The sequence below is a fragment of the Pagrus pagrus genome, assembly GCF_965226575.1.
Source record: "Pagrus pagrus genome assembly, chromosome: 7".
Lineage (NCBI taxonomy): Eukaryota > Metazoa > Chordata > Actinopteri > Spariformes > Sparidae > Pagrus > Pagrus pagrus.
Window position 1 is genome coordinate 27,183,178 of NC_140191.1, and position 24,649 is coordinate 27,207,826.

The 24,649-nt window shown below is 40.0% G+C and overlaps 1 protein-coding gene across 1 annotated transcript in view; it reads left to right on the plus strand.

Annotated features, from left to right (window-relative positions):
* The first annotated feature begins 999 nt into the window (after positions 1-999).
* Positions 1,000-24,649, plus strand: part of oxr1a (oxidation resistance 1a) — a 163,059-nt gene continuing 139,409 nt past the window's right edge. The window contains exons 1-2 of the mRNA XM_084357216.1: positions 1,000-1,121; positions 16,173-16,258. Coding sequence (XP_084213342.1) covers positions 16,242-16,258 — 17 coding nt within the window. The 5' untranslated portion in view covers positions 1,000-1,121; positions 16,173-16,241. The remainder of the gene's footprint in view (positions 1,122-16,172; positions 16,259-24,649) is intronic.

Sequence of the window (24,649 nt, forward strand, 5' to 3'; positions counted from 1 at the left end):
ATTACTCTATACTGCCAGTTGGCCAGGTCCCTCTTGTAAAAGAGATGATGTATCTCAAGAGACTTCCTGGTTAAATGAAAGTTACACAAAAAATACACAAACATGTCCAGTGTGATGGTTCTTTTCTGAAAACTCAGATTGGAATAAATATGAGATACGTTGTTTATGTTTTAGCATGAATCATGATGTACATTTAAAGGACAACTCCACCAATTTGACACATTAAAGTGTGTTTACAGTTCTTGGGGAGTACTACTGCAAATGTGAAAACAAGTAATAAAAAGCCTTGTGTGGCTTCAGAGGAAGCTGCATGTAATCTGATAAATTTCCTCCAGTGATGTTACTGAGTGGTGAAATTGGATTGTGGGTAATGTAGGCAGAGGGTTTTGAAAAGCAGTCCACTGGTGTGCATTGCATTCCTATAACACTGATGGACTCACTATGGACAGCTTGAAAAACAAAATCAAAATCCATACAGCAGAACCAGAGATATCACTCTTATTATTCCATGCATTCTTCTTCCTTTTCAAAAACTGCTGCCTACATAACTGAGTCATTGAATGACATCACTGGAGCCAATTTATGTATGTACATACGTGTTCGGATATAGTACTCCCCAAGACCTGCACAGACACTCTGATGTGCACAATTGGTGGAGTTACCCTTTAACGCTGAATAGATGTAAGGGTGAAACCTCTGAGCAGGACATGGGATCACTGGCTGAAAAGACATGGACACTGAATTAAATTGATAATTCAATCGCTCCATCCTGCTATTTCACTCCACTTCCACATACGAGCTCCACATTTCCTTCCTTCCTCCACTGCTACTATCATTCTCATCCCTGCAGTACATCCCAGGGTGACAGCTGCCCACCCCACCACCCCCCCACCTTGCCGGGACGCCGGGTTGGTATGGTCCGCTCCTCCCCTGTCCTACGTCTCAGCGATGGTAGTTTCTATTGGGAGAAGGTCAAATGACTCCGCATGTCTGCCTCTGTGTACATTCCCGCGATGGTGCACGCCTGACGAAGAAGCACTTCTGAAAAAAACAACCGTGTGTGTAACCGAATACAATTTGCGAACGTCTGAAGCGGCTCCTCGCACGATACCCCTCTGAAAGTAAGTACCGGTGTGCAGCGGCGTGTGTGTTATTTCCGAAACGATTCACCCGGCTTATATTTTGATATGGCCGGATTAGTCGTTTCCTCATAAAGCTTTAATGTTTGTAAAGTGTTGTGTTTCCGCGCAGCTGGTGCAGCTCAGGAGCCCGGATGCTTTAAAAATAGTTCTTTTGAGGATGCTGCTGCTTCTTGTGATGCTTCCAGACGGTACAGGTGAAATTCAGGTGAAGGGTCGCTGTAGTTTCTTCCTCAACTCGACACCGTGTGCTGTTTTGCGTCTTTTAATTGTAGTTAAAAACTACAGCCAAGAGGTAGCTCTTATCTCTTTTACCAGTAGCAGTACTGATAACACGTGTATCAGCCATTTCTCTGTCCTAGAACACATTTTAGCAGCTCAGTGAATTAATATCCCAGCAAAAATAGGCTGGGACTCCCTGCATGAATAATAAAGGAACATTTAGAAGTACCAGCGCAGAGTAAAGAGGGAATTAAGGGAAATAAGGTCACTGTAGCCTTGTAGTATAATTCTACTGAGGTAAAATAAAATCATTAATAGAAATGCAAGTAATTTAAATAAGGCCAATTTCAACTCAGAAATGTCAGCTTAAAATAACAGTTTTAAAGTTGGTCTTCCTTCGTGGTGAGTTGATAATTGGATGTTTACTGTCTTCAGTGTAAGTGGCATCTGAGGTCAGTGTTTACGTGGGGGTGTGGAAAATTCACTCCTCAGCAACTAGAAAGCTCTGTGGAAGGGAGACTTAATGAAGTGAGTCATCGGAGTCGGCCCAAAACCCCCCCCTGCAGAGTAGCATGCAGATAAGCCTATTACTCCATTGCATAATGCAATAAGGTATAGCCACATAAGGTGCACAATGAGCTGCCTCCAGGGGTAAGATGGTGAGGGGGAGCCTGTATATTGTCCAGGCTCCTTAAGCTCTTATTATACAGCTTAATGAAACATGTCAGCATGTTCAGGCACTGTATCACTGTCCAGAGACACAGTGGGCTCTGCTGACACAGTCTGGAGTTTGTTTAAAGTCTGTGAGTTGTTCAAGGTCGGGTCAAAGCAAAGCAAAGCGAGACGTAGGAAGTGACAAGTGTTACAAGTCATGAAAATGTGTCACAGTATGATGAAGGCTTGTGTTGTTTAACTTTGTCCACATTAGTCAGACAACACAGACTTTTTTTAATTAGCACAACCAACCAGTGTGTTAATCAGCGTTTTGCCTGAAAAATGCTGGAAATTAGTAAAAAATCACTTCGAAGTGATTCAAATTGCTTGTTTTTTCCAACTAATCATCCAAAATAGTGGTGGGAGTCACAGAATAACTCATGATAAAAAAATATTCACAGTACGCTACCAATGACAATGATAGTATCAGGATACAGCAAGTCTGCGATAATCCATATATTGCACCATGATCCCTGTGTTACTGAAGAATGTGACAAAAAGGCAAAGTGCATGAACTGAGATGAAACAATGTATTAAAAAGTGTCTACAACTTGTCCATGTGTGCCATCATTCCAATGTAATATAGCCATAAACTGGTGTCAACATGTTTAAAGGAAGAATACAACTATAGCTCACTAAATTATTTTCAGTATGTGTAAATGAAGGTTACATAAATTTACACCACAAGGAGTTTTGAAGAAGTTACTCTGGTAAGTCAGTTGTAATGTATTGCAAGACAAAGAGATACAATATACTACCATGTTGATATTTTAACCAATCCCTAGTTCAAAACCCAAAGATATCTATAATATAAGATTAAAAAAGCCACACATCTTTAACATTGAGAGGCTGTAAATATGGAGGTTTTGCTTGAGATGAGACTCAAATTTAATAGTATTTTCCTGACTAATTAATCGGGTTATTGTTTCAGCTCCAAGTAATTCCCTAAACATGAGGGATGCAAACTTTAAGAAGTTTCTGAAATTGATAGTCGGCTGCCTAAACAATTGATTATTGGTTAATCATTAACATCACATGACATTTTTGCATTAGAAAACTGTTTTAACAACTGATATGATCATGAAAGACTACATTAGGAATTTTAGAACAGGTAAAGTTGAAAAAAACAAAAACGAGTTACTTGAATATAAACTGAATAACACAAAACAACGACTTCATTTTAATTGCGGAGCTCCTGTCTCAACTCGCCCAACAAATTCCAACAAATATTGAGACAACTTGATGGCTGAAATCTAAGAAATTGTTTAGAACGAATTTCTTGTATTTTTTTAAAATGACAAATTACTTGGATTTTAATTCAATACATTTTGTCATAGAAGTATTTAATATTTTATTTTGATATACTTGATAAGAAAATATATTATTTGAAATACTTTTTGATATTTTTGTGCCCATCTCTGTTTGTCGGGTGACACATTTTTAATCACTTCAGAATCTTAATTGAACTGATTAATCGATTATTAATTAATCAATAACATCCCTACTAACCATCTTGTTGTAAAATGGAAATTTGGACTAATCTTATCTATTAAAAATCCACTTGTTGGGAACCTCCTTTCTTAGAGTAAACAAGAACCATCCCCTGTGTCACTACTGTAAAGGATGGCTGTGTCACACAAACACACACTCATACACACACTTTGAATGATGACTCTAATGATTAAATTATGCACGGTCCTGCTGGCTTTGATTAATCCTTCACCCTGCCATCATCATTGAGGGCTTGCTGTTACCAATTGATTACTGCTTTGAGATTCATGTTGATGAAACTGAGCTATATTCACTTAGTAGAATTTATTATATTCATGTTATTTCAAAAAGAAACAAATTCAATTAGCAGGCTCCTAATAAAGATGTATTTCAAGTAAATCAAACTGTACTTTCATGCTGCTGGTGCTTTGTTGTCACGCTGATAAGGCAAAGCTGCCCAGGACGAGGCTTGATGTTTATCAAGATGGCTACGCCAAAAATGAGTATCTCTCAGATTCGTCTGTGAGAGGCTCTGAAGTCATGTGGTGTTTTAACAGCTGCAACTATCTTATCTATCTCTGCAGCCTCATTTATGTGCGCGCACACACAAGCAGGTAGAGGCGAGAACCTCTGTGCTACTCTGAGGAACACAAACACAGAATTACTGACATCAGATGTGACTTGTTGCCAGGCAGTTTCCTGAATAGATGACACATGAAAAATTAGGGTTAAGCTGCTGCTCTTTTATACTCAATGAGGCGTTGCTTATTAAGACATCAAGTAGAAACTGCCTTTATATTGAGCCGATGCTATTTGACCTTCCATAATATAAAGGTAAATCAGTGGTTCTGTATATCCTTGAGTGGCTCCATGCAGATATAAGTGGTTCCATAGGGATTCTGAGGTTTCCAAGTACAGCAGTTTTATGTTAAAATGTCTGATCTTGGAATAACGTTTTCCCCGGGTCATTAATGGATCTCATTCCTTCTATAATAGTGCCATGCAGCCAGTGAGGAATTGTTATTGCATGTATTTGTAATGCATATGGTTCTCCAGTGGTTCTTTGAGAGCCCTTAAATCAAACAGCCCGGAGGGAGCCACTACCACTGGTGGAGAAAGCCTTAAATCTGGCTTTGTAACTGGTTGGTGCTAATCCACATTGAAACCAGACATAAACTCACAGAAGTTGTTGCAATGAAAAAGAATAAAGAAGCCATTTGAGGTTGAGTGATCCCTGTGCGGTGCCACGTGAGAATGATAATCTAGAATTATAAATCTCTAAAAGAGGTTTTTGTCCGCAACTAAAATTACCTTCCCTCTGATCATGGGCCGAAGTTTCTGTTAAGCACTTTGTTTGAGCATCGTTTTAGTTGCTCAGTCTCTTGTGCTATTATACAGGCCAAGGAAGCATATAGTATAAAAACTTATAAAAGCTAGAGCCATGAAATATGTTGAAATGATCGATCACATAGTTGACAGACTACTTGCACATGGCTAACTCCGCAGCATTCATTCCCTACATCACTTAGCTGATAAATTGGGTTAAAGATGCACTGTGGACTTTTAATGTAAACAAACAAAGGTTATTTTTACATTCAGTATTACTTGATAATTGAGCTGCAAAAATATATAAATATATTTTTTTTATATATTTATTGTAAAATATATACACTCCAGTCAGTCAGCAGACATACAGTTGTTTCTGCTGTAGCTGCGTTATTTTAGATCACACTACCATGCTCGGTATGACCCGCCCTACGCTGCCTCTGATTGGCTACATCCTGCTCGTTAAGTAATGCACATGTGCAACTCTCACCAAAGATTGAACAGAGGCAAGATTTCTCACTCTGTAGCTAAAATGGAGCATTCCAGACACAGTGTAAGAAGGGATGCTTATAATGTGGTTTTTAAAAAATTAAAGTATGTAAAGCTGTTCTACTAGGAGCCCCAAATAAAAGTACGAACCTGAGAATTTGCATAATATGTCCTCTTTAAGACTCTTACTGACTCTGATGAACAGTAAACCTCAACTCAAGCTTGGGATTATTTCTTCCTATAAATTGATGTCTATTAAACAACAAAATGAAAATGCTCAACAGTCCCTAACCTTAATATGCTCAAGTTTATTTTATAAAACAGACAAAAACGGCAGATTATCTCTTGGATATGTTGCAGCCAGAGGATTTAGGGAATTCTTACTTGAAAAAAATCACTTTAATAAATTAATTGCAGTAATAATGCAGCACTACCTGAAATTATCTCCTTTGTTCCAAACTTACTGGTATTAATTTAGAAGGTAGTAAAATAAATGTTCTCCAGTGTTGGCAAGCGGCTGCATGTGCATTTGAATTTGGTCCTCCTGGTGCCAGCAATAAAACTGCTAGATCAAGGGATTTATTCAGCATTTTTTTTTTAAAGAGTTAGCAGTTATTAGTTTTCACAGACTGTACTTTTGAGTTTTTGGAATAATAGAGAGGTGTGTTGTTGCACAACACTGATGGATAGTGAAAGACCGAGAGAGGGAGGGAAAGGGAGGGTCTTGAATCCACAAGAAAGCAATTAGATAATGACAAGGGCAGTGACACAGTGATTTGTTGCCTTCTGTTGTAATGTGATTCCAGGAATCCAGTTGAAAATTAATTTTAAGGCTTCCAAGAAATACTTTCTTCTATTATGTTGCGTTATGGGTCCATACCGACTTCAGACGTTGTTTACAAAGATGCAGCAGAGATTCCCAGACAGGATGATGCTTTTATGCTACTGTGACATGTGGCGTGGTTTGTTAGAGATGACGGAGTCGTAGAGAAAGTTCCAGTGATGATTTTTAGATCTTATCTAGAGAAAGCTGTGATCACACAGCCAGACTGCAGGCTAGAAAGAAGCCCCCTCCGGCCCTCCCTCATTTTGGTGTAAATACCCTGAGGAATGTTTTGTTTTCTCACTCCTCTGTGTGAGATTTTCATCCCTTTTTGTCTGGCTTCCTCTCTGTTATCCTGCCGTCTAATGATGATAATCTCAAAAGAGACTTACGGAGGATAAACACTGTCGACTGTCCTCTTAAAAAAACAACAGGTGAACAATAGTGGGATGACCTACTGTAGTAGTTGTAGGATGTAGCTTACATGTTAGCGGGCGGGTTTGGTCTGGGTCCATAATAGCTTTACCCTACGTACAGTAAACAGCACCATGGGACTGGTTGGAGGATTACAGAGGATTTGCCATGCTAAGCCACAGGAACCCAGCCCAATGACCCCCTCATGTCTCCTCCTCCCTTGAGCACAGCAACAAACCACCATCTTCCTCCTAGTCTGCCTGGCCCACGATGCATTGGGGGACGGCCACGTGACCCGAATCACTGATTATTGGATAGGATGAAGGATGGCGGAGGCTGTCTTTGGATGTTGATGTTTCATAAAGTGATTAAATCTGTTTCCCTCGACTTGGTTTGAGAGTGATGAATCTGCGCTCGTTTCCTCTGTTCTGCCGTTTTTCACCCCTGCTCAGGCAGGCGTCTTCTGATAAATCTGCAAATCTTACTTTAATGACAAAAGTTATCATCCAAATAGCTGTCAGGGTAAATTAAGGGCATGTTCTGAGTGCATTTCCCCCGTGCGAATGGAGTGATAATGTGACAGCCAGATGACATACATCACAAAGCCTGCGCCACGTAACTTGATGGGAAGAAGGCGATGCTGTCAGCAAACTTAAATCTGATTTGGTCCCATCACTTAAGTTGAGCGAACATTGCCTTTGGTTCCACTATGGGACACTGCTTGAAAGCTAATTGAATCAAAGCAAGGGGATGGGGTCGTTTTTGACTGACACTCCACGGGCATTTGTCTCTGTCAGCCTAATATCATGGAGTGAAGTGACTCAGCAGAAAGCAGTCCCCAACCCAACTGTGTACGTGGCCTTAACTCAAACTGACAGTGTTCTAGCTCCCGTACATACCTTGCCATGAGCTACTCTGCTGGAAAGCTGAGGTTTTCTGTTTTTTTCCCACCATTGTCATCATCATGTGCAGCCTCCATACAAACCTCAGGAGCACTCAGACAGAAATAGATCAACTCAGGAAGGCAGGGGTTTATTTTGAGGAAATGGTGAACTCTGAAGACGAAATTCTCAGTAGTTTTGTTTTTTGGCATAATGTAATCTCATGAGGCTGTGTAGTTCCTGAATGGAATGATGTAATAGCGTACAAGCAAGCCAGAGCAGGGAGTCATCGTCGCGGGTGTGAGGAATGACTTTGTTGCTAGGCCCTCGTGTCGATATCTCTTCAAGTGGTTGATTTTTTTTCATCGACCCTTCATTGATTGCGCCATCTTTTTAATAGAGCCACAGTATGACACATTTTATGTAATGCGAAGAAGATGGTGCTGCACAATGTTGGCTTTAAAGTTGGAGGAATTTAGGACGATGTTCAGAGAAGGAACCTTCTAGGATTCCAGTGTATTAGAGGTGGGGAGAGCATTTTTGGGCGTATTTGTTGTTATGATGGTGGCGTCACATCAGAACTGCCTTAGGTGGTCTTGTAGATGGTTGCATATGAGTGAGAGATCAATATTAGTGATGTTATGAGACCTGAACTTTGTACAGCGGCCGATAGCGAGTACCGATCCAGTACTTTGCATAAAATAAAAAAAACGTTCTAAAATGATCTTTGTAAGATTTTAATGACGAAAGGTCTGAACTTTGACACTGCTGAACGAGACAAATTATATTTGAAAAATGATCCACAAGCAGCAAGCTAATATTCTTTTATATTCTAGTTGGTCATGTCTGAATGGAGAGCCACTGTTCAACTTCATAAAGAATTAATAATATCATATGACAAATCATTTTAAAAAATAATGATTTGTCTTCATAAATACAGAGCTTGTAGAAAGGAGCAGAAAAAATCTTTTTTTCTTTAAAAACGTTCCTATGATTGTGAATAAATTTAAAACATGTGGTCATGTCCAAAATGATGAGTAGAGAAAATGGCTACTACAAGACTAATTTTAGCCACCTAGAAAAAGGCACACCTAAAAAAATATATAGCTGTTTAAGTTTACGCTATATTTATATAACATTATTATAACATTTTTGGTGCATTGGTACAGTGCGGAGTAGGCACAGCTGTGGTTGTGTGTAGGAATACAGACGTTGTATGGTTGTTGGAATGTAGTCCCAACTGCTGGTGACACACTGACTGACTAGGGATAATAATCTCATACAACCCCACACCAGAAGACCCAAACTCTTTAAGGTGTGACATTTTGTCATATTTGCTTTGTTGCCAAGAGTTAGATGAAGAGTTTTGGACCTCATGTCTATACATACGAAGCTAAAGCCAGCAACAATGTAGTTTTGTAGAAGAAATTCAAACTCTGAATTTTAATATTTACAATATTAATGAGTTAATACAAACTCAGAAATATAATTTTTTCCATGATTGAATTAACAAGCTGTTCTCAGAGGAAAATAAGGCCTTTAGAACACTGTTTGAAGCTAGAAAGGTGGCAGGGTCCGCCAAATGTAAACAAAGTTAAAAAGTATGAAATTGTGTTGTTCTTTTAGGTCAGTTTGTTTATTCAGTCATGAAAGAGAAGAGAGTTTGTTTATTTAGTTTGTTTAGGCAGAACAAAATCAGTCAATGAAGATCTTTCTCTTCTGACTAACATTTCTTCCTCCTCCTTAACAGAGCCGGGCTCGCTGTTTTCAGTCTTCATGCTAGGCTAAGCTAACAGTCTCTTGGTTCTGCTTCACATTAAGTGTAACTGGGAGTTGAATCGATCCTCACATCTCACTCAGAACAGCAGTTTTTTTTTACCTGAAAATGTCAAACATCTCCTTTACATTCTCCCCTTTCTTATGAAGTTCTCTCACCTCATTACCCGTGTCTTTGTATCCAATATCTAAGCTTAGCGTTTATTTCTCTGTTTCATTTCCACACAAACAGTTTTTGATGAATACTCATTTCTATTTTGGTACGGATACACACACAATTGTTTTGCAGGATTTCAGGCTTTGTGTTCTTTGTATTCATGTTTAATATGTCCTCATTTCTGACTGTCAAGGCAAAAAATAATCTGTGAAGGCTGTGTGCAATGTCTAGTCTTACCAGCTTAATTCAAATGTACCAAAAGAATAATTGAACATTTTGTGCTTGAGCCCACGTAATATTCCATAATATCTATTAAGAAATAATTGCTATTTTCAAATATGAGTTCTCAGACCATTAATTTCACAGGGAGCTCACTTTACAGGCATGTTTCATTTTTAAAACCTTGTTATCTCGTATTGAAATTCATTATTGAAATAGGTTCGAAAAGTTTAATAAAACATATGAAATGAACTCAGCCAGCTTGAACTTGCATTCTGTTTAGTGGAAATTTAGGAAACATTTATAGTTCCATATTTTAACCTCATTGCAGTGGCATTCCCATAAGCACAGAGTGTGCATCTAATATTACCCAAAGCACTCCGTCTATAAAAGATACAGCTGTTGTGATACAACCTAAAATGAGCCTCCTGGTGCTCTATTAGTTGGTGGAATATGAGAAAGTAAATTGGAGAAATCAGATCCATTAGTTGCTGTGAATCCCTCAGTGTGTTTAACTTATTATCTCACTTTTACATTTTGTCATGTTTTCAGCTTTTATGTCAAAATCAATCAATACAATTAAGGCTACGCATCTTTGGTCATTGAAATCAAACAAGATGAATCCGATATCCGGTGAAATTTACTTTGAGATTGTTCATTTGCAGGGAACGCGCTCTAATCTGGGCAACCCAACAATCCAACAATGACACTACTGACCTCGAGCATATTGCCGAGTTCCTCCGGGAGACGGAGATAAGATGCCCCTGAGCAGATAACAACCATGCATCGCAACCATTAGCCCAACGCAAGTATGAGAGTCAAAAATGACGGAGAGGGTGTTTATTCGTTGCCCAGTAATTGACTGAGCATTTCCATAATGGCATTGTGTTTCCTGCCAGACTAATGTGACCCCTATTAGTTCAGGAAACGTACTGCAATCAGGCTCTGTGTGCGCTGCCAGACACAGCCAAGGAAATGAACTGGGGAGAGAGGAGAGGAGAGATGAGGACTACAGGGGGAGAGATGTAAACAATGGTGAGGTGCAGACAATGGGACAACCAGGGGACAGGAGTGGAGAACAGAAGGGAAGATGAGTCATATCACTGCAGCGAAACGGACCCTTACTGAAATACCACTGCATCAACTAGACCTGAGGCTAGGGTTGGTTAGTTATTTTAGAAGTATTTTATTTGTTATATTTATAGAAAATCTCTTAATATACAGACAACAACTAATAAATCGGATGCAAGAAAAATCCAGTATCTGTGGCTGTCGCAGGCCTCTAATAAGCCCATCCAGTCATTTTTCCATTTGGCCCGTATGAAATGATAGAACGGCCCACCTGTGTGTACTTACAGTATATACCTGCCTACCAGCACACATCGCCCGCTCACTCACTGCATATGACCGGAGTCTTCCACAAGGCCAGGAGGATATAAGCTATCAGCCACAATGAGAGAATGCAGCCAGAATTTCCCAATGCTAACATGCTAGCTTTGCAGCGGTGAGCACTAACAATAGCCACGTTTGTTGTTTACATTCATTATGATAGTGTAAGGTGCTTTCTTACATGTGAATGAGATATGAAATGGTTCGACACAGTTATCGAGGACAGCTATGCTGCAGTCTGCAGACTGTCGTTCAGCAGCTAACCCCGTCACGTTAGCACAAAGCACACAGCAGTGGGTAGTAACTGCTGAGCCAGGTAGCCTTTTCGGACCACTGTACTGTATGTTTGTGACGGCCATTTTCCTTGTGTTTAAATGATTGTGGCATTTGAGTTATTTGTGTATTCATTAGACAAAAACCTGAAAGAAAATTGTGGAATGAGGCAGAATAGCCCTTCAGTTTAATCAGGCAGTGCACATGCATGTGTTTTGGAGGACTGGCTTTGGAAGGAGGCCTGAAGGAAGGGAGGGGATTTTTTCAGTTGTTTACTTGCTAATTTGGCTTGCTCTTGGTTGTTTGTTTTTCTAATCTTACTAACCCGTGGGTTATTTTTCTTTAATTGGGCTAAATTCACATTTTGGCAAACCTGAATTTTACACTCACCAAATACTCTACACCAGGCATTGTTCACAACAATACAGTCATAACACTGGGAATTAGAAATACATTTTCAGGATTCGGTCTTTCCTCTTTAATGTTTCTGTGGCCTGTTAAAAAATATAATGGCCATGCGTTGCTTTGAAATACTTCAGCTATACCAACTGTGTTACGTGACTGTTGTGTTTTCTTTCCTCTGTACTTCTTCATGGCTGTTACTGATTTAGCTGCATGCTGGGCCAGCTAATCCTGCTTCTGATCAATACTCCACTTCTCCTGCTCACACTCTGGATTTCATCCAGGAACCAGCACCAGCTGATATCTTTATTTACCTTCCCTTCTCATTAGTCATTCATAAAGCCAGTGGCAGGGAGAACTGAAATTAACATCTTAAACTGTGCAGATTTGATACAGTGGAAAGATTTTACTCTATTTGCTTTGGCTGGGATAGCGTCAGGCCTGATGTGTTTGCACTTCTTACATGCTTAGCTCATCGCTGTTTTGTGTGAAATAGCTCTGTCAGCCCTCAACTTAAAGCTGCGTGTGTAAGGCCAAACACATCACCTCTGTGTCATTGCTGTTTTACGACCGGCAGCTTTCAGCAGAAGAGCAGACCCAGCACTGGTTATACCTGCTGTCCCCCCTGTATGTCTGAGGGATTCTCCTCAATCCATTACATGCTTGGATGCTGATAGTGTTTGTCAGGATGCTCTGCACGCCCAGAGACAATTAAGCTGAAACACAAGGCTGGCTTAATGAAGCTCGGCAGGAAAAACATCCTCAAACAAGGTTCTTTTGCAATAGAGATAGAAGTAGACAAGGTCCATTCATGTCGGGAGGAACCACATGGCTCCACTGGGGCATTGCTGTGGTGTAGGTTCATGCTTTGGCGATGGTGCAGAAAGAAAGATAAGCCATACAAATAAGATGAAATTAAATGCAACCTTTTTGGAGGCTGTATGATTCTCTGAATCACTTTCAACTACAGTATAAGACGAGGATCAACTGACTCTCTTGCAGATCTCCCCTGTCTAACAGTACCTTGTTCTTCTGCTTAACTAATCAAACCTTAGTTGGTCAGAGAAAATTAACTTGTTCCTGTCACCTACCTAGCTCAATTCATCAAACACACAGAGTAAGGCCCAATCCCAATACACCCCTTGCTTAGCCCTACCCCTCTGTTTTTCAGTTGAATACTTTACTATTTTGCTCGCTCTTGCTTGTTTCTCCAATCTCAGCAACCCCATATGCTACATTTTGATTTCAGCTTGCAAGTAAGGTGTCAGTTTTGGGGACCGGATCCTAAATATGAAATTAAGCCTGAACAAATGACAGAAAAAAAAATTGAGAAGACAAGAAAAAATGCAATGTTGCATGGCTGAAATGAGACAGTGGTCAAACGTACTAACCTTTTGAAACATGTCATTCCAAAACAATGTGGAAGCTGGCTTCATTTCAATTCATGTTTTGTACTACTCCTCCTATAGTATCCTCTACTTTATCCTCTTTTGTTGCCTCCGAGTTGTTTTTTATTTTACTGTATATTGCTTAAAAAAGAACTTATTGGTTTGTGCTCACTTTAAGCCCACTGGCAGGTGAAGCTGGCTTCATATAATCCCAAATAAAGTCTAAATGTATTTTCGGTTTTTGTCTTGGTTCAGTATAGAGTCAGACCACTGAAAGCTTGAAGGCCTGTTATTATTTTTCTGAGGGGAGTGCTGAGTTTGGTGAAGTACTGTGTGTAATCATTTTAAAGCCCTGCAACACTGTGACGAATGGGAGGATGAGTCACATTCAAACAGGAATGGAGAAGGAAATTATTCGACTCTTTGAAATTATCTCTCCCGCTGCTCCCTGGGCTGTGAATTTTGCCTCAGATTAGATAAACAGTTCCTGTTAATGAAATGAAATATTTTATAATAATTGGCTGTCGCCGTGCACGTACCTGCAGCCCTTTATGACAAGGTATTTCTCATCTCATTAATGTCCCCCTGCTGCCATAATGGTATGAAATCTTTCAGATGGAGTCAAACTCAACTTGTTTAAATGTGATGTACAGTAATAAAGTTAAAGGATTTTCAAAACTGATATATCTTAACAACTATTGTATGGAGTCCCATGATTCTTCTTTCCTTTGTGTTTGACTGTTAATGTATTCATTTATTAATGGAGTCTGAGAGGGACAGGTCTGCTCAGATGATTTGTGATTTATGTGAGTATTTATGTGAAATGGATGATCCATGAACAGAAAAAACACATCGCCTGTGTAGCATTTAAAAAGGCTGTGGTGTCATAATTAACAACAATTGAAACTAATAGATCTGATTTGAATGTTAACAGACACATTTAACAGGATGTGAGTGTTTTTGTGACTTCCTGTACAGAACAGACTGCAGGCTGCAGGAAAACTGTCTGACTTGGTCGCAGCTTTTTGGCTCTATCCCCTGCTGCTGCTGCCAGATATCGTCTACTTTCCAGCTAAGGCGCAATTCATCTCAAACACGCCTAACAAAGCCATAATAAATAACTTCCGTCACAGAAATTAGAGAGATTAAATATCAAAAGCAAATTTGGCCCTTGGCCAGTTTTTTTTTTTTTTATTCCCTATTTTTGATCTGAGCATAAAATCAAAAGTAAGAAAATCAAAGTGTTATTTGTTTTTTGTATCACAATCATAAACAAATAATGAAATAACAAATCGATGTTTCATTTTCTGATTTTGGATTCTCAATTGAATATCAAATGAATGAATATGGCTATATTGCAACACCCCGATGCATTCTTAATAGTGTGATAATCATCAAAGAAAGGACAACACGTATTTCTGTCTCAGTGTGTTTGGCAGCAGCTGGCAGGCTTAGGGAAGAAGAGAGAAAAAATAAAACTATGGCAGACCGTTTGCTCCCAGTGACATTGTTAAGGACCACAATGGCATGTAATTGGACCAAAGTGACATTTGCTTGTTAGCATGCAAACATACAACATTAATTTGGCTATCATGGTATGCCATACCTGCTAAATAGTAGCATGTTAGCATTATGAGCATTTTCAGAGGGGGAATGAGAGAGAACGGATGTGTTTTTTGGGCATTAAAGCATGTAAACCTATTCTAGTAACCCAAAATAACATTATGAACCTGAAAATGAGCTGTCTCCTTTTAAAAAAACATGTTTTCTTTGTGTACCATGGGGGTAAAAACTGATGACGGCAGTTTGGCATCAGGTTCATGCTCCATTGAGAGTGGCTTCCCATCTGTAATGTGCGTTTTGTCTGTCTGCTCACAGTGAGACAGCTCTAATCCATAATCCAGCTAATTGCATTATCAATTCACGTCATACCTTGAAAATAATGCAACAGAACAATTTAATTTTACTGCAGGCTGTATTAAAAATATTTTTCTTGTCTGCCAAATATAATATGTAGAAATGATAATTAGACATTTGAATGGTTTTCTGTGAATCATGGAAGCCACAAAGTCTGCTGCACCTCCTTAGATTACTTATAGATGTGAGTACTGTACCTCTGCGGATCCCATGTAACCTGAATGAATTATCAGATGTTTCCAGTGTCACACTACTTTGTTAATCTTTATGCCTACTTATTCAGCTCTCTCTGCTCCACCTGCCAGTGTAAGAGAGAGAAAACCCACTCCGGGTGTTATAAGTGAGACAATAGTGTGTATGTGCTTACATTCTCGTGCGCCTTACTGACAGAGGGGGGAAGGAAGGTAGATGGAGCCGATCCGGCTGCTTTAATCACCCCATTCTCCTTCCCTTTCCTTCCCTCCTTCCCATTGGCCCTCCACTCATCTCATTAAAGAGAGAAGAGGGTGAGAAGTGAGGCCTGCGTAGACCTCGGCATTAATTATTGAACCCTATCTTCTTTTACTCCAGCTCCTCCTCCACGGTCTCTGATAACCTTTACATAAAAGAGCAGAGGCTAACTCCCAGCCATTATACAATGTGGTAGGTATAGCACGGACATATGGAGAGAGAGATCCTTGTTTGGGGTTTCATCCCCTCAGAGACTGTGCTACTTAATAGCCTGCATGTGACACGTTTGTCTACAGAAGCAGATATCCAGTTCTCCTTTTTAATCGCATTTTATTGGTTCCTCTTTCCTCCAGTCGAGCTCCAGTGCTAATCAATTCAGCTCTGTTTTGAAATGGGTGCTGCTGTGGCGATGTAAAGCAAATAATTATTTAAACTGACATTTGACTCCGTGCATTGTCGTCGTCATGTTGGTTGAGTTATGCTCTGCTCATTGCCTCCTGCCGTGCCCAGTCAATTTGAACCGCTCAGCTGGAGGCCGGCTAAAGGAGGTTGTTGAAGTGAGCATGGCCGAGGCAGCTAGACAACTTGAGGGCGACCTGACTGTGATGCTGAAAATCTCACTGTTATCTCTTTTTTGCTTTGCATGTGTGTGCGCGTGCATCTGCGTGCGTGTCTGTGTGTGTGCGTGCGTGCTTCCTGCAGGTTTGAAAAGTCAACATCAAATCTCGACCTCCCAAAGCCTCTGAGCAGGAGAAAGAAGACGCTGCCAAGATGTTCAGCACCAAAAGGTCAGCACAATGTCACTTTTGATCTATTCTTATCCGCTCATAAAAATACCAGCTGAAATCTCGGGGCATTTTAAAATGGCTTCTGCTGATAATGGCTGACATTTCTGGTCAGCTACGTTCCGCAGATGACTTTGGATATGAAAAAGACATTTATGCAAAGGAAGGTGATGGTTGATTTCAGGTCACAACACTAAAAAAAAAAAAAAACACAAACCAAACTTTAAACTATATTATTTGTTTAGGGTATTGTCTGCCTTTAAACTGAAGTGTAAATACTCTCACATAGGCCGAGTAGGAAGTTTAGGAAAACCAGGTTACACGTCTCCTCGCTTGTGTGTACATTCTGTATTTTTAATGCGGCTTGTGGTAGTGTACAGTCTGCATAAATCATTTATCAGTTTGGCTTTTCTGGATGTTGACTGCAGGGTAGAAGTGGTCACATTGCTTAGCCAGCGCGTGTAAGGTGGGTTAGGTGGATCAAAACAAAATGCTTTTGGTCGTTCCTCTTGTGTTGTTATAATCCCACAGTTTACAGCTTGGGTTTGGCAGTACTGGAACATATTCATTCTCCCATTGAAAACGCAGATTAATTTCTCTTAAATAATTAATTCCATGAATTCTAATTGAATAGTGCATTTAGAATCAATATGGTTATAATGTGCAGGCTTGCCACCTTTAAAAGCTAATTTTGTTTCCACAGCCTTCAGCTGTATAATCTAGGGATTCCTGTGCAGACACTGCAGCCTGCATGACTGCAGTTTTTCAACAGGAAATGTTAAATCGAAATAGTGAAATATACAGTAATTTATGTATGGATTGCCAGTACTAGGAGAAAAAACAAAATCACAATTATATTCACATTTATTGCATAATTTATTCAGAGGTATTGATTGAAAATGTACACAGTTTGTCTAGAAAATATATTTTTACACATAGATGACACAAAAAATGTAGTTTTGACAAAGGAGATAACTGTCTCAACACAATGACACAGTGTAATGGTAAAAGGTAAAAGGTAAATGGACTGTATTTATATGTAGCACTTTTCTAGTCCTGCCGACCACTCAGTGGTTTACAACACAAGTCAGCATTCACCCATTATTACACACATTCATTCATACACTGGTAGCAGAGGCCACCATGCACAACATGATTTAGTCATCAGGAGTGATCACCATTTATACCGCACTCACACTGATGGAACAGTCAGTGGGAGCACGTTGGGATTCAGTATCTATCCACTATTAATCATAGTACCTCTGATTAGTGGACAACCAGTCTACTGCCTGAGCCACAGAAGTATGAGTAATACTGTATGTTTATAAAGTGACTGCAAGGTTGGCTTCTTTTCTTTCCAAAACCAAAAATGAAAGGGCAAAAGTGTTAAATATTGTGTTTGTTGGCTTTCATGTGATTTGCAAATGTTAGCATGTCTGGAGATCTATCTCATCTCATGGGCTACAAGAGTAACCCAGCATGATTTCCAAGGCCAAGATACATACAGCATTTTTCATTTTATTTTTCACTGTTACAAAGTGTTAGTTTTCATTGTTATCAATAAACGTTTACAGTGGCATCAATATGCCCCTGGTATCGTTGTCAACAGTATGTGCCTGCAATAACAAGGTGCCTGATGGGCACAGGACTTTGTGCTCTGATCGATTAAGACATTTGACTCTTTATTCTGTTTTGAATTGGGTTGAAAGATGTAGAAATGTTCTTTTTCTGAAATCTGTCTCTAAGCCTGCTGTACTCTGACACAGAAAATACCTAGATTTCACATCAACTTCTAATTCCTTATAGTGCGAAAGACAAAAGCATCTCCCACAGTCCCCAGCCATAACTGAAGAGAAATTCTTCATGTTCGCGTCCCAAACTGTGGCTTGTGTGCTAAAAATAATTGTTGTTTCTACAGATCTGTTCTATAGTACCTGTAGTGTTTAGTGTTCTACAACTGAGCCTTAAAATATCAGATGTTAACAGTTGACCTTGTGGATTCTAATACTCACCTTTACTGTAGCACAAGCATACACACACACACTGAGCTCAGGGCTTTGCATTGATGCCAGCAGAATCCACAGTGTAGGACCCACATGTTGAGATTAAACTGACATTCACCTCTCAACTCCTGATTTACATTGACAAAGAGGACTTGCCACTACATTGGTAAGATATAGATTGCTCCTTTGCCTACACTTTGACTGTCATAGCTTCACATATAAGCTGCGCAAGGTTTAAAATATTTATTTGTGTGTGTCTCAGAGAAGATGTCCACAAAAAGAATAAGTGAATGTCTTTATAGCAGTATGTCTCTGTGTTGGGAGAATGAGGTACAGGGGGAGGTTAAGGTATCATAATGTGATGGGACTGAGCGCTGTCACAATGCAGCATCCATCCACCTGTCTCCTCGCAATGTGTGTGATCATCATACTGTGGGTGAGTGGATGATTAAACCAAGCCAGCTCTCCATCTTCAGGGAGCTGTGTCAGCACATTCGATGACACGGATACGCTCAAAATGACTGTAATAGGTTGCCATCTTGAAATTCAAAGACTCCGAAAGCTCATTCACATTTTTGCTGAATACGAAACAAAGCGTTTTCTCTCTCGCTAAACTGCTGAACGAAACATAAAGTGGATGAGGAAATCTGTGTATCTATCAGAGATTGCTATGTGCTGTTGTGGATTTCGTCTGTGGGTTTTTAATATTGGTTTTCCTGTTGGGTTCCCTCGAGTCATCTCCGGCAACACGTACAATGCAAGAGCGTAATTAAAAGTCTTTCATTAAAATTTAATCAGTCAAACGTCTTAACATTGCAGTTTACCTTTTGATTTGAATGGAATGAAGTGTAGAACCGACACATGGATGATAAATCCAAAGCATTAGCACTTTGTGCCTCTGACTTTGTTGAGTGCTCTCTCGTCTGATGATATGAACTGTTCTGTTATTATGGATAAACTGCAAGCGCACATATCCACAGCCTGATTGTTTGTGTCTACATGTGCTCATTAAAATGTAACTGGAGCGCTGTTAATCTGAGTCTTTCATTCTGGATGAGAACATTTATGAAGTGATGCACCATAGCTTTTGATTTGGGTTACGCATTTGAACTGTGACTGGCTGTAGCGGCTTCTGCCTGCCAGCATTAATCAACTGCATAAAGAGAAAAGGTGGGATTGTTCCGGAGTTCTGATGAGATTTCTGTTGTTTTCCGGATGTCCTGAAATGACAATCACAACCCCAACCCTCAGGCCTACTCTGACAATCAAACTAAATTGCCATTTCATTATACCCTCTATTTAAACCTGACATTGTGTTCATGATGTTGTTTTTTTTAATCATGTTCTTACTACATTTTGTCAATTTTGGCAGCATGGTCAGTGGCCTTAAGCTTTAAACTATGACGCTCTACCTACAGTACCCACCTAGTGTTAGTTTGTGACTTCCAAGGTCAAGTTACCAATAATAAATATGAAAAGTCTGGTTAGACTTGTATAATAAAGCCTGCTGACCAACATTTCACATAATAATACATTTCATATAAACAAACATTTGACATATAATGGCTTTGGATGTTCTGTAATGAAAATAAGTGATTGTACCTGAATTGTCTGTCATATTCACCCATTGCATTGTGAAGTAACTCCGTTTAATCTTAAACCAAACAGACAGACAGCTATTATATAATGATATTTGCCTTAATTTTCACTTATATACAGGAAAAACTCTGTTTACTACTGGTGTCAAATCCAAAGCTCCAAAAACTCAACTCATTCTAAATAAACAGGTAATTCCCTTAATACTCCTGACTGTAGGCATTTTTGAAGCAACCTTTTCACAGGTGTTGTTCCGTGTTTATTTTTGTCATTGCTCCAAGCAAAAGGGTTTCATACTGTACATGGCTCCTTCTTTGTGAACCAGTGTGGGTGGACGGGGATTCAGTTCAGGACCTAGAAGAATGTTGTTACCATGTTTTCAGCTATTTGATTGTGACTATTTATCCCATCCTGTCCTATTCTTTAGCCAGCTAATCGACATGCCATCTGCATGGATACACCCTCTAGAGGTAACTCTACAATTGTGTTTCAGCTCTCAGAATACACTGGCGTTAACTATGTGTGATCGGTCATTTCTGTGGCAATACACATTAATAGGTGCAGCCCTCCTGTAACTCCAGTTCTAACACAAAACACAGCCTCAGTTTGTCCAAAGGGTTACAGGTTTAGGTCACTCAGCATTAGCGTAGCAAGATAATAAGGAAATGTATTCGTAATGAGAACATGATAATGTTTTTTCCACCTCTTTTCGTCTTGCCACATAATCCTACACTCTGTCAGCTTTGAACACCACCTGTCGAGTGCCACAGCTTGATCTGAGATGTTGTGGTGGAGACAGGTCTCTGAAAGTCCAATTTGCCCATTTAAGTTCCCTGTGACTGGCAATCACATGAGCAGCCAAAAATCCAAGCTGGATTAGCATGGTTCTTATCCAGACTCTCTTCCCTAGGGAGGTCTGGCAGGTCAGGTTGAACGGTCGAGAGGTGCTGTGGGCAGTGATCTTCTTAAAGTCCTGCTGCTCTTAATCCAGAACGCTCATTTCTTTTCCAATGCTGACTAATGTACAGTTGTGGTCAAAAGTTTACATATACTTGTAAAGAACATGTATATCATGGCGGTTTTCAGTTCCAGTGATTTCTACAACTCTCATTTTTCTTCTGAAAATGTGACTAAAAAAATATATACAGTAATTCTAATATCTGGTGAAGTGTGTCTTGGCCATTTTCATCTCAGTCAGGTGCTTTTGATAGCCATCCACAAGCTCCTAGTAGTCCTCCAGCTGAATTTTTAACCACTCCCCTTTACACAATCGGTGAAGTTCACCTAAATTTATTAACTTCCTGGCAAAGACTTGTTTCTTCAGCCCAGTCCACATAATCTCAGTGGGGTCCAAGTAAGGACTTAGGAAGACCATTCCAAAACCTCAATTCTAGCCTGATTTAGCCATTCCTTTACCACTTTTGATGTCTGTTTGGGATCAAGGACTTCTGTCTTGCACGGCAGCCTCTCAGCCCATGGCAATGCAAAATACGGTTGACACTGGACACTTCCAGCAGCTTCTAATTTATTGCAGACTTGCTTTTTGGTGGTTGTTGGTTGACTCTTGACCAGTTGGAATGATTTTCTCTGAGCAGCATGTGATGGTATGCATTTTCTTCCTGATCATGGCAGTGACACAACTGTGCCATGCACTTTATACTTACAAAAAATTGTCTGCACAGTTGATCTTGGGACCTTGGGACCTACGTTGAAATGGTTCCAAGTGACTTTCCTGACTTGTTCAAATAAATAATGTGCTCTGTCAGATCAATGTTAAGCACTTCATACTTCCCTTTGTAGTGTTTGTGGCTGAGTGTAATGGGTGTTATTCTGTCAATGCAGTTTGTTAATTGTGATTTTGTTGTTCTGTTCTGTACATATGACATCTGTTGCATGTCTGTCCGTCCTCGTAGAAGGATCCCTTCTCTGTGGCTCTTCCTGAGGTTTCTTCCATCTCCCTTTATTGAACCACACTTTCTTCTTGTGACAGAGTAGTTTGTGTTCCACTCATTTCATCACAGTGTCTGTAAAACTTTTAACTACTGCTGTATTTTTTATCATAGGTAATACTTTTTTCAGAGATGAAGCCAAAAGATTTGAAAGCAAAAGAAAGCGTCTGCATGTGCTGCTGTTGCCATGCGGATGTACCGGGACTGTGCAGGTGTTTGTTTGGATGGCTCTCTCAAAGAGTAATTTGGTTTCCACCCTTGGTTGTCAGCCATATTGGCTCATCAATTGAAAGTGGTTCCTCCAAGCTGTTTTTTGGAAACTGTCACGACAGGACCAGGAAATAACAGTCGTGCAGGCAGCCGCTCATACAGAGATCTTGGAGAGACGGTGTGAAGGTGTCACAACTGGACCAGTAATTGCTTTCAGTGGGAGCTGTAATTAAATTACAGCGATACGAGCTGGACTCATTAGTGGCAAAACAATAGACCTGAAGAGGGTTTGTTTCGACATATCTTTTCACAGCTTTTTTTTTTTCCATCTGCCAGTTGATGTTAGACATAGCGTGACTTGGATGTGTGCTAAACATACATTGTGGGATTCCCCATCATAGTGATGCATTGTGGAAAGGTGCCTACCTGTGAGAACTGATGGCTTCTTCATCAGCCTCACTGGATGACTCATCACAAACAATCCAAACAATGAGGAGAGCAAACACCTTTTTATCTGTTGTTGTACAGGCTCTGTTCATGATATCTACAGTATGTCCTTGGCAGCATGATGACATAGGGTTCATGTACCTGCACCTCCGCCCTCATCTATAACACAATCAATATGTCACATCCTCATCATGGTAATTAAGCTTATAATGAGACATTAGTAATTACAGTCTTAACAAAATATCAGATCTGACATTGACCCCCCACTTATCCTGACCTTCATAAGGAGTAATTGGATATCTGACTGTCTGTACCTCTGAGCTGTTGATCGACATCAAGGGGCCTTGCACTTGATTACTTATGTATGCGGAGGGAAGAGAATGGTGTCTGGGGACTAGAGTGCATGCTGGGATGTGTTAACCCCCTGCAAAGGCCTGCTGATCCAATCATGATGAACAGGCTGCCATCCCGACGCCGCACACTGAAAGTCCTTCGGGCGACCTTGAAGGGTGTTGCAACAGTGTAGCTGTGACTCCGGCAATGAAAGCCACAAAGACATTATCTGTCCTGCACTTCGAAGACTTTGTAATGTAATATACATTAGGTTGGGCAGTGCATGATTGATTTAGTTTGAATACCAAGTGAGTTTTCGCATTTAATTATACTGTAACTTGGCCAGGGAAAAAAAAGTTGTGTCTGAGAGGCTGGCAGGTGTCCATTATAATCAAATAACAGGGCAATTCAATAGCCCCAGTCAGCATTTTAACCATCTTTGTAAAGCTGTGCACCAAGTAAGATGTTTTAAGCTGCAGATAACTCTAGCAACAGAACTTCTACTTTGTTCTACAGTCCCACTTAGAGTCCAGTTTCAAACAACCTCATTTTTGATTGCTAAAACTGTAATTGCCAAAGTATATCCTATATCTGGGAACCTGCAAGTTCACCAAAATGACAAGGATCGAGACAGTGAACATGTCTGACAGTAAAGTTTGAGTTGTAAACAAACCTAGATTATAACAAAAAGATTTTTATAGAAGGGAAAACAAAACTGTCAAACATTCAGCTCAGACAGGAGACATACAGACAGCTTAACACTCAGTAGATCTGGTGTCATCTGGTGGTATCACAGTGGAGCGATGGTGGAGGTTAATGTGAAAAAAAGATAATTTATCTGAAAATGTCAAAGGTAGTCATCAGCTTTTTGTGTCAGCCCCGAATTGATGAAAGAACAAGCGCCCTCTCAAGACTCCTCATTCAGCTCTGATGTTCAACAATCAAACAAGGACTGATCCATCATAGAAGAAGCTCAGACAGACATAAGTATCAGAATATCAGAATGCAGTGCAGCTACAATGTGTTGTCTTGTGCTGAATAGGTGATGGTGGATCCTGAAGAATGCAGGAAGAACTCTTTCTGAGTATTATGGTCTTCACCTACATGTAAAAGACACAAATATTCTGTATACTGTGTGTACATAGATATTTGTATTTGTGGGACAAAGACAGACCAGTACAAGGCTCTGGTCACAAAGGACTTCATAAATGCCTGCAGGCCTCGGATGGGCTGCGTGTTCTGTTGGAACATCAGTCCTAACTAGTGTTACTGCTGAGAACACACCAGAGTGAACGAGAATCGCCTGTGAGAACAATGTGGATATAATCAGTCTCACAGCTAGAGATGTCCAAGTTGGTCTGTACCTCCACTGCTTAGTTTAACAATGCAGACGGCAGCAGCATTTTGATCAGGCAGCCTTCGATGCAGTAGGTCCTGGACATTGGAAGCGACAGCATCAGTAATGGAGGCTAAGAACTGCTAAACTCTGCAGGAAAGTGATGAGGAGGGGGCTTTCTGCTGACACAGGAAAGAGGAAGGTATCAAAATGTCAAGAGACACATTAATTCTACGGTTTCTTCTTGGTGCTAAGCAGAGTAAGGCTGGATAAATATGCAGGAAAAGGTTTTGTATGCGTCAGTGTTTGTGCACAATTGGTGTAAGGGAATGTAGTTCAGCACGCATGTGAACCACAGATCAATTGCAAAATGTAACCACTATAGTGTGGAATGACATTTAACTGGCGCTGTTAATTTGTAAATAAATAATTCCTTAAATCTCGATGCAGAGTTGTAGTGAAAAGATAGACGAGACAGAAATGTACTATGTTCTACTCTAAAACACAATGACTGGGTTAG